Source organism: Lachnellula hyalina (assembly GCF_007821495.1).
Source record: "Lachnellula hyalina strain CBS 185.66 chromosome Unknown contig00322, whole genome shotgun sequence".
NCBI lineage: Eukaryota > Fungi > Ascomycota > Leotiomycetes > Helotiales > Lachnaceae > Lachnellula > Lachnellula hyalina.
The window spans coordinates 1-10,634 of NW_022157436.1; the positions used below are offsets into that span (position 1 = coordinate 1).

General features: G+C 48.3%; 5 protein-coding genes across 5 annotated transcripts; 3 read left to right on the top strand and 2 right to left on the bottom strand.

Annotated features, from left to right (window-relative positions):
* Window positions 1-39: 39 nt before the first annotated feature.
* Window positions 40-471, top strand: ATG12 (Ubiquitin-like protein; the record flags this gene model as incomplete). The annotated part of the gene is made up of 2 exons (XM_031153810.1): window positions 40-342; window positions 409-471. Coding segments are annotated over 2 exons (366 nt in total), but the record flags the coding sequence as incomplete, so codon positions are not given.
* Window positions 472-572: 101 nt separating this feature from the next.
* Window positions 573-1,662, bottom strand: panB (3-methyl-2-oxobutanoate hydroxymethyltransferase; the record flags this gene model as incomplete). Its single annotated transcript, XM_031153811.1, has 2 exons — window positions 573-1,205; window positions 1,270-1,662. 2 exons carry the CDS (start codon window positions 1,660-1,662, stop codon window positions 573-575), a joined length of 1,026 nt encoding a protein of 341 aa, XP_031000969.1.
* A 1,045-nt stretch (window positions 1,663-2,707) lies between these two features.
* ubc8 (Ubiquitin-conjugating enzyme E2) lies at window positions 2,708-3,734 on the top strand (the record flags this gene model as incomplete). The annotated part of the gene is made up of 6 exons (XM_031153812.1): window positions 2,708-2,805; window positions 2,928-3,032; window positions 3,086-3,123; window positions 3,183-3,297; window positions 3,350-3,531; window positions 3,598-3,734. 6 exons carry the CDS (start codon window positions 2,708-2,710, stop codon window positions 3,732-3,734), a joined length of 675 nt encoding a protein of 224 aa, XP_031000968.1.
* Window positions 3,735-4,366: 632 nt separating this feature from the next.
* mfsd5_0 (Molybdate-anion transporter) lies at window positions 4,367-5,884 on the bottom strand (the record flags this gene model as incomplete). Its single annotated transcript, XM_031153813.1, has 4 exons — window positions 4,367-5,000; window positions 5,045-5,448; window positions 5,472-5,578; window positions 5,671-5,884. The coding sequence occupies 4 exons, from the start codon at window positions 5,882-5,884 to the stop codon at window positions 4,367-4,369; spliced, it is 1,359 nt and encodes a 452-aa protein (XP_031000967.1).
* Window positions 5,885-6,253: 369 nt separating this feature from the next.
* On the top strand, window positions 6,254-10,294 carry PAN2 (PAN2-PAN3 deadenylation complex catalytic subunit PAN2; the record flags this gene model as incomplete). Its single annotated transcript, XM_031153814.1, has 11 exons — window positions 6,254-6,274; window positions 6,416-6,687; window positions 6,743-6,869; window positions 6,916-7,511; window positions 7,558-7,974; window positions 8,022-8,272; window positions 8,323-8,462; window positions 8,516-8,620; window positions 8,668-9,070; window positions 9,117-9,334; window positions 9,383-10,294. 11 exons carry the CDS (start codon window positions 6,254-6,256, stop codon window positions 10,292-10,294), a joined length of 3,462 nt encoding a protein of 1,153 aa, XP_031000966.1.
* Between the last annotated feature and the right edge of the window lie 340 nt (window positions 10,295-10,634).

Consider the following 10,634-nt stretch of genomic DNA (forward strand, 5'->3'; position numbering starts at 1 on the left):
TCTGACCCCCAATCGCCATCCCCGACTCCTCGCACAAAGAGCCCGACTCCCCCTAACCATGGCCTCTTCCATGGTCCTCACTCCCTACCCCGCGACGCAGCCTCAGCGCTCTCGACCGCCGGCGACTTCCCCAAGCCCAAAGTAACCGTGCACTTCAAAGCCGTCGGATCCGCGCCATCCCTAGACCAGAAAGTGTGCCGGATTAGTAGTACTCAGAGGTTCGAGACGGTGGTTGCGTATCTGAGGAGGAAGTTGAAGGTGAACGAGAGGGACAGCGTGTTTTTGTATGTTAATTCTACATTTGCGCCGGCGCTGGATGAGGTGGTGGGGAATTTACATAGGGTGAGTGCATATTTTCTTGTCTGTTTTTGATGACCTTTATGGTTTACTGAGGATGTTTGGGGATAGTGTTTCAAAGATTCGAAGGACCAGCTTATTGTCACTTATTCGATGACGCCAGCTTTTGGTTGAGGGACAGAGGGAATCTATTCAATGGCGCTATCAAAAGCTCGCTCTATTGCTTCTACGACCTCCACGAAAACGCTCATAATACAAACAACATGGTATACAGATCAAACGGACTTTTCATCTAAGGTACGCTCAACTAAGAGGCACTCAAACTCAGCAAACTCCTCCTTTGAAATCGGATATGTATGTTCTGGTGCCGGATAAGCACGGCTCTTGGTCTCATCCCTATACGACTCAATAGCCTTCAAGCTCTCGCCCCACACATCTCCATATTTCTTCACAAATTTAGGGATGAAGCGTCCAGGTGGGAAATTGCCAGTCATGTCTATTTGGACCAGCACCTGGCCAGAGCATCCATTTCCAGCACCGATACCGATTGTAGGGACGGAGAGGTTTCTGGTTATGAGTGCTGCGACTTCTGCTGGCACCGCTTCGACGACCATGGCGAAACAACCAGCTTCCTGTATGGCTAGTGCATCTTTTAGCACTTTCAACGCGCCGGCTGAGGTCTTGCCTTGTACGCGGAATCCACCGAGAGCATTTTGACGTTGGGGTGTGAGGCCAATGTGTCCCAAGACCGGGATACCGGCGGTGGTGAGCTTCTTGATTGTGGGTGCCATTTCGATTCCACCTTCAAGCTTGACACCTTGAACACGGCCTTCTTTGACGAATTTGATGGCGGTTTCTAGAGCTTGCTCAGGAGAGATTTCATATGATCCCATAGGCAGGTCGCCAACCTGAGGGCTTTGGTTAGATTTTAATTCGGCTGCCGGAGCGCGGGGCAAGGGCGGGGTGACTTACAACAAAAGAGGTCTTTGCTGCGCGGGATACTGAGCGACAATGCAAAAGCATTTCTTCCAAGAGGACCTCGCTGGTATCCTCCATGCCCATTGCCACCATGGCTAAACTATCCCCCACGAGAACTATTTCCATTCCCGCTACATCGGCAACATGACCACTGGGGAAGTCGTGGGCCGTGAGGACCGTTATAGGTTCGCCCTTCTTATACAATGTTCGTATTGAATTGAGGGTGACCTTCTTTCGATGAGCTGGCCCCGAGGATCCCATGGGCGAATGAGAGCTGAATCTGTCCTGACATTGCGACAGCAAAGGTCTGGCCGCGAATGAAGCTGGTCGAGTATACTGAGAAAGAGGTGCACGAGACCTATTCACGATAGAAATTGATCGCGACATGGCGTAAGAGCGTGGTTGTTGTTGCTTTGAAGACTATAGTTAGGATGAGTCAAAGCAATGTTATAGGGGAACATAGCAAACATGGCCATCGTTAGGTTGGGAAATTGATTTTATCAAGTCGTGATGAGTCCCACGCTGTGTTTCTCATACTGACATTCTTGAGGTTGTCAGATCGGACCTCGGGGAATCCTCAAGAGGCTAACACCTTTCTAGTCTCAGGGTCACGAGACGTCCCCCTAATGGTCAAAGAAGAGAGCAACAAGAAACGCAACTCGTTGGAAGAAGGTCATTTGGCAAAGGGATGGTTTGCGAGTCTTGCTTATCCTCAAACTTAGCATTGCATACTCCAGCAACCTGAATATCAGTAGATCTGTAATATAATCCCACCTAGAAATCTAAGCCTGTGCATCCGGCTTTGTAGATGGTGTTATTCTTGGATAATAAACCGTCACTTGTGACCCCGGAATGCGTACCTGAAATACTTCTCTTGAGATTGAGCCTTGAAATCCCAGCAGGACTTTCCGAAGCTATTCCTTTCTATTCATGATTTGAATTGCTGCAGTTGGCTCTGTGATTCTCTGAATGACGATGACTAACTCACCCTTGCATATATGACTGAAAGAACTACAGCTTTCATTTCTTTTGAATGAACTCATCGTTCGCACCTTCCATTACCCTTATCAAGTCCAAGAACGTCGTCAAGACAAATCGAAGCAAAACAAAGCAAATAAAAGCAAATAAAAGAACTGCCAATACAATTCGCTCAGGTACAGTACAGTACGCTAGTAAACGCCGATTAAGAGGAGGGGCTTGTCTTATCGTAGCGCGATAGTTCCATCATTTGACCCGACCCATTAGTATCCGCCCCGCCCCGCCCACCCCTCCACCTCCAACCTTCATTTCACACTCAACAACCCAACCGCCCAATACAAGTACCTCGCAGCCTTCAAGACAAGGGGAAAATACCCTCCATACACCCGATACAAGCCTCAAACCGACACCGTGTGCGCACAGCATAGCCAAACCCCGAGAGAGAACCGACAAGATGTCTAGTCCCAGGAGACGAATCGAGACTGATGTGAGTGAACCATGGAAACTGGATCTGCGAGTCATGAATACTGACCGTAGAATTTACTCCTGCAGGTTATGAAGTAAGTACAGTGGAAAACCTGCAAAAAAAGAGGGCTCTTGCTAACAGATGATTCAATAGGATGTACGCCCACCGCCACCACCTGCCGAACTGACCCGTACTAACTATCTGGCAGGCTGATGAGCGACTATGAGGTCACTCTGGTAAACGATAACAGTGAGTCCGGTGTCTGCGGGAAATATATTGAAGCTTTTGCTAACAAGCCTTGCGTGCAGTGTACGTTTTCTGGCCTCCGATCGAATAAAGGAGGGGTAATTGACAAACGGGATACAGGCAAGAGTTCTACGTCCGATTCAAGGGCCCAGAAGAAAGTCAGTCCTCTTCTCCTCTATACCCATAGCCGAAATATCATCCTAACGAATAAATACAGCACCCTTCCAAGGCGGCCTCTGGAAAGTGCACGTCGAACTACCAGACGCATACCCCTACAAGTCGCCCTCCATCGGCTTCGTCAACCGCATCTTCCACCCTAATATTGACGAGTTGTACGTTCTACCCCGCACACAGATCTAGAAATAACTAACACCGCCCATCTAGATCCGGCTCCGTGTGCCTCGATGTCATCAACCAGACTTGGTCGCCGATGTTCGATATGATCAATATATTCGAGGTATTTTTACCGCAGCTGTTGCGGTACCCGAACCCGACGGATCCATTGAATGGGGAAGCGGCTGCGCTGCTAATGAGGGAGCCGAAAGCGTATGAGGCGAAGGTTAAGGGTAGGCTATTTCCCCCTAATTTATTGGACTCAGGTGGGATCTGGAAAAAGGCTGATATTTGGGTAGAATATGTGATAAAGTACGCTAGCAAAGACGCCGCGGATGAAGCTGGAGCCGAATCAGACGACGACGACGACATGTCATCCGTAGGCAGCTTTGGGGACGACGATGACGAGCCGGCTGGGCAGATGGAGGAGGTTTAGGACCCAAGATGTGCTAGGCGGGAGAACTGAACATGAGAATTTTACTTCTAACGCATACTGTTTCGGTGTTTATATGGATACGGGGTTTGGCAATGGACATAGGGGCTCTATCATAGGATTTGTTCTGGCGCCTTTGTTGCATTGATGGAGCCTTTTTGCAGGCAGATTGCTTATAGCGCTGCATTAGGTTGATTTGAATTAAAGACACATCCCACCTTACTTTGAGATGACGTGAATTCTGGATTGGAAGAGGGCTATCGGCTAATATGCCAGGAACTGAATTGCTGTTTAATAAAGACACAATGCAGCGGATATCTGAAATTCGAATTTATACAAATAACACGCTGTTTTCTAAAACCGTCAGGCAAATAACGACATGGGGTTCAATACCTAGGTAAGTCTTGAAGTTTTCATTCATTCCTCTAAAAAGGAACATTTCAATCTTGTCCCCACGGAGCCAGCAGAGCATGTACAAATTTCACTAGTCTAAGGGGTATATTCCCGTCTCCAAGCAAATTTGCTCCCGGCTTCATGACAGGCAAAAGACCAGCTTTTTCTGACCCGGCATCTACCCTAAGTGTTCTATCTTCCCTCTTTCTATAAATTTTACCCATTTGTCTATCCATCTTCCCTCACTCCCAAACAATCAAATAGAATATCCCTGAAGTGACTACCAACAACCCATTACAAACCAAGAACACCGCATTCCTATATGCCTCCCCCTCCCTCATTACCCCCAGCGCAACCACTACGAAAATATTCAACGGAATCCTCAACATCCCATACACCCGCGCCCGAACCCCATCTTCCACAAACCTGCCCTTCAAATACCCCACACTAGGCCAATACATGCCCACACACAGCTCAAAAACACAGAAACTCCAGAACGTCAAACTCTCATTCCTACTCAGCAACGGCGTGAGCAGCGAACTAGAAGCCATGGCGAAGATGATGGTGAGCAGGTGGGAGGGTGACAAGAGTTGGTATTTGGAGATGAGCAGGTTGAAGAGAAGCGAGCCGAGCATGACGCTGGCCATGAAGGAGGCGAAGATCATGCCGAGGGGCAGAGAGAGGGTGGAGGGGTTAAAGGCCGCTTTTAGGGCAGGCGTCCAGAAAAATACGAAGAGGTACATGCTGCCTTCAAAGAAGCAACTGGCTAGACCGAGCGTTAGGATGCGTTTGTCGGTCAAGATTGTTTTAAGGATGCTTTGGGGGGTGATGTTTGCTGGGTTGGGGTCAACGTCGTGACTGTTGCCGTAGTTTTCACTCTGGGGGTCCGGTCAGCTATATTGAAAGTAATCAAGGAAGACAGAATCAGGAGAGGAAGGATAGGGGGAAAAGGGGGATTTATCCAGTATGCCCATATGATCCAAAAGGCAATAGTCAGTAATCCAGCACTCGCCATGAATGGAGCTCTCTTCGTATGCGTAACTTCCACGAGCCATTCGCTGAACACGCCCGACAGAATAGCAACAATGCTATTCAAAGTTGTCGTGATCCCGAACATACTGCTTAAACTCGTCCCTGATTGGTCGATGTGGCGTTTGTGGAACTCGGTCACCATCCAGCTCTCGAAAGCACTGTACATAACACTGGTGCTCAAGCCACCGAAAACTCGCCCAAAGAATAGGACGGGCAAGCTGGGGACGAGTGTTGAGAAACATGATACGGAATAGGTGACACAGAATATTAGACACGCTGTTCGGCGGCCATGCTTTTGTCGGCGAATTGACCAACGAAATAGCCTGAGATAGCACCAGAGAGAAAACCTGTAACGAAAAGAAGGCCGACTATTCTTTCTTGAAGGCCGAATTGGTCTTTATACAAACTATACACATATGGGCCTGAATAACAGATGAGCGGGTGAAAATTGAAGCTGTTTTTGAAAGAAGCGTCGCAAGCTAGTCCCCGGAGAAGAGTATGAAGGCAAGCATACCTTGAAGCCAATCTGAAGCCATCACCAAACTATACACAGTAAGAAATAGCCTCGTAAATTGGGATGCTTCTGCTTTCGCTCGAGGGGTAACCGCATTTTGCTGCGTTAGAACCTTATCATCTAGTGACATCTCATTTTTCTTGTTATATTGCTGCCATGTCAATAGACCGCAAGCACTTATTAGGGCCAGAAAGGCCGAGTCATAGGAATTCATCATGATGGGCGGATGAGTAGGAGAAAAGGAGAAAATCAATAGAAAGAGGAAAACGCGAGAGAGACTGTAAACTTATGAGTGATTCAACGACTTGGCCTGGAGAGGGATGCACGCATCCTCACCATGTTTAGACATGGAGCTGACGCAAGCATAGGATGAGGTTGGTGTTTGGAGTTCGGAAGGAACATAAGGTAGCAGAGCATGGGCAACATTCACCGCCTAGCAATACGCTAGCTGGATCTGACAGCGGGTACATTTCTGCCATATCGCATTGGCCTGATGGCTTGCTTGGTTGGTGTTAATTTCATGGAACAACTTCATTTTTATCCCACATAACCATGGATTGGTAGCGATCATTTGATAAACTAGATGGATGGCGACTGGGAGGAAGTAAGTCTGTTCCTGAAAGAAGTTGACTCCCATGCTCTTGAGAGCTTTACCGCAAAGCCCAAGTAAGCGGGGCAGCCTCGAGGACATCATCGTTGGATATCCCAGGTCCAAGTAGCAAAATGCTGAAAATCTACCTACCAGGTCGGGCGTCTGCTCCTCCCACCGGGACAGAATGCCATCCCTTCGCAAGCTCAAACAATGGCCTTCGACACTTCCCAAGAGCTGCTCTGGGTTGGAAACGAGTACGGTCGAGTCTCGAGCTTCTATAGCACCGAACTTACGCGATATACATCTTTTAAGGCAGGGGAAGGGCCTGTGAGGCAACTGCTCATACATGAGAAAGGAGTCATTGCACTCTGTGCGAGGAGTATACACATGGGATTACGGCGTGGTCCTCCATTATGGCATATAACGTACGGCCCCTCGAGTCCCTATAAACTGTGCAAGGCTGATATGCCCTCCGTATAGTCATGATGATATGAAAGACCTTCACTGTATGAGCTACACTTCCAAAGGCACGTCCGAGATACTTGTGGCTGGGCTACAGGATCAGATGTTTGCGATAGATGTGGAAAAGGGAACTGTTACAAAACAGGTAGTGGAAGCTCTGAAATTTGAGAAGTGCCTTGCTGAACCTGTAGATACCTACGGGCGATCGGTATACGAAAATGAAGCGAAGTCGATATATATGTGCTGCCACGCAGAGCGGTTCGATCAATATCCTCGATTCGACAACCTTCAGTATCGTCAGGACTTGGAATGCTCATGCGTCTCTCATCAATGATATGGATGCCCAGCACGACTTCATTGTTACTTGCGGATATTCCTTTAGAGGAGGCAATCAGCAGTCGTACATGCATGACCCCCTAGTCAATGTCTTTGATTTGAAAAATATGGTTTCTCTACCGCCGATTCCCTTTCCTGCTGGAGCAGCCTTTGTTCGGATGCACCCAAGGATGTCGACGACAAGTATTGTTGTATCCCAGCTTGGTCAAATGCATATCGTGGACCTTATGAATGTCCATACTAGCAACGTAAGACAAGCAAACGTATTTTCCTCACATTTGACAATGGTAGAAATTGCTCCATCGGGAGAGGCAATCTGTCTCGCCGATGGAGAGTGCTATATGCATCTTTGGGGATCCCCATCAAGAATTCGCTTTGCAGAACTCAGTAACCCAGTAGAATTTGCCGATGCAGAAGAAGCACAACAACAAGTAGACTGGACTCGCGGCACGTAAGTGTTCTCCTCATAGGTCTCTTGTAATACTGATCAAAAGCAGACCTCTAAATACCATCGGTATGCCATATTACCGAGAACAATTGCTATCTGCTTGGCCAAGTCATATGATCTTTGAAGTTGGGGCACCACCTTCAAAGCTTGACCCGCAGCTTGTGTCGTCTTTGAAAAGAGCGGATTGGTTTGATTATGCTCCAAACACCAGAAACGCGAGAAGAAACCAAATTGAGAATACTCGGACAACGGAGAAAACGGCGGCGAGTTTGCAGGCTCCCAAATTTTTAAGTGAAAAGGCCCGAGAGTCTGCCAATGAGGTTGCCTCGTCAGAGCGACGAATTAGTGATGTCGCTGATTCGATTGGAGCTATTGAGTTGTCCAGTCTGAAGGCAGAGGTCCCGGTAATGTATCGGAATGTTGAGATCAAATACAGCAAGTTTGGAGTCGATGATTTTGACTTTGGGTATGACTGCTTTGCAGGCAGGAAAGGCGATTACTAACTGTTTGCAGTTTTTACAACAAAACAGCGTATTCTGGACTCGAGATCCATATCTCGAATTCATATGCAAATCCACTATTGCAGGTCATGCATTTCACACCCTTGATACGGAATGCCGCATTGCAGCATACAGCAACCGGGTGCATTAATGACCTATGTCTATTATGCGAAATGGGCTTTCTATTTGACATGCTAGAGAAAGCTGAAGGCTCTATATGCCAGGCGACAAATATGTTGAAGACTTTCAGTAATCATCCTCAAGGTATGAGATTTTATTCTTGAACGGGTGTTTATTACTAAAAATACATATAGCTGGCCCACTTGGTCTATTAGAAGAAGACGCCCCTGGGTCTTCTCTAACAGTAATGCTTCAGGGTCTGAATCGATTTTTGTTGGACAGAATAGCTCAGGACTTTAGGAGCTTACCCCCTTATTCTCCTGCTTTGGACCGTGTATGCCTCTGTCGAGTCATTTCCTCTTTGATCTCGTTTACTGACAACAGTAGATCCTGGCTACTGCAGCTACTACCGCGATCCGGTGTGCGAGTTGTAGAAATGAGCATACGCGACCTGGGACTACATTCGTCAATGACTTGGTTTATCCCCCACCGGTACTATTATCTCATCCGATATGAATTAAACAAGCTAACGTTCCCAGAAACTCGCTGTAAGAAATGCCCGGGCACCAAAAATGTCCTTCTGTCAGATTCTCAAAATAAGTGTCGAGCGTGAAAGTACAGGCCGAGGATGGTGCAGCAGGTGTCAACGATACCAGAACCTTGCAACACGCAAAACAATACACAGTGTTCCGCCTGTCCTCATGCTGAATGCTGCAATCACAACACCTGATGCTAAGCAACTATGGTCAACACCTAACTGGCTGCCCGAAGAAATAGGGGTCATAGTAGACCAAGGGCAGTTCTTTTGCTACCAAGGAGATGATCTCAAACTCCACCTGCAACGTGGGGTACATAATATGGTTGTCTACTCTCTCGTTGGTCTTGCCGCCGATATTGACAGTGGGCAACATCAAAAATCACATCTCGTCTCATTAGTAAACGGTAAGTTCCCCTTTGCGTTCAGATGGCAACTACTAATATTTCATAGTGGCACACTCACAGCCAACGGCACCGGAAGAGAGCCAATGGCATCTCTTCAATGACTTTTTGGTCCGGCCGATGCAGGCAAAAGAAGCTCTTACCTTCAATACGTCCTGGAAAGTCCCATCGGTGATCGCATACCAGGCGAAGCAATTCAACAACAGAATAGACAATTCGTGGAAGCAGAACTTGGATACATCTCTGCTTTATTTAGATCACAAGTACGTCCATCCATAATCCCATAAATATCCCAAAGTATTGATCCCCGAATAGCATGAACCCAGGCGAACGAACATACCGTCCCCTAACCCCACAAGAGGCACCCGCCGAGGGCACCATCATAGCCCTCGACACGGAGTTCGTCGCGTCCGCCAACCCGAAATCGAAATGAATTCGGACGGCGAACGCGAGACGATCCGCCCCATAGTGTATGCCCTAGCCCGGGTCTCGGTCGTGCGCGGCGCAGGCGAAGACCAGGGTCTCCCCTTCATCGACGACTACATCGCCTCCAAAGAACCTATCGTCGACTACCTAACCTCCTACTCTGGTATTGTGCACGGCGACCTCGATCCCCGGCTCTCGAAACACAACCTCGTCCCACTCAAAGTCGCGTACAAGAAGCTCTGGATCTTGCTGAACAGCGGCTGCAAATTCCTCGGCCACGGTCTCAAGCAGGATTTTCGAGTGACGAATATCCATGTCCCGCGCGCACAGGTCATCGACACCATCGACCTCTTCTTCGTCAAAGCACGGCTGCGCAAATTGTCACTGGCGTTCTTGGCTTGGTATCTTTTGAAAGAGGATATCCAGCTGGAGACGCATGACAGTATCGAGGATGCGCGCACGGCGTTGAAGCTGTATCGCAAGTGGGAGGAGTACCAGGATGCAGGGATCCTGGACACGATTCTGGGGGATATCTATCGCACGGGCAGGGAGTTGAATTATAAACCTCCGGCGGCGAAGAAGGATGGCCTGCTCATTGAACGCACGCAGACGCCGCCGATTTTGGCTGCAGGCGGTGGGGGTGGGGGTGAGGGTCTAGGGAGTGCGAGTGGGCCCACGACGCCGGTCAGGAGGCCTGTTGGCCTTGCGCCTGGCAGTGCGGGAACTGGAGGCTCGAATTTCGGGTCTAGTGGCTGGACGCCGGGGAAGGGGAGTGGGTTGGGGGGGTCGCCGTTGAGATAGATAGATACAGTAGAATAGGTAGATGTCTTTGGTAAAGTAGAAATGAAAACGACGGAGGAATTTCTTAATTAACACTAACTATTACTATGATAAATAGACTTTGTCACAAGTGTAGTGAGAACGTGGTACGAGTTTAAATTCATCGTAAAGTAAACTAGGTAGTTATCCGCTTGCTCGTCGTGGGAGAGATCCTTCTAAGTGATGTTCTAGTTTATACCCATCCCATCCGAATAAAACGCCTCCAAGTAAACATGCTGCGCTATTGCTATTCCCACAAACATCCGAGCCGAGCCCAGCCCGGCCCAGCCATTATACGCCATACATGCTGCTAAGTATAAAA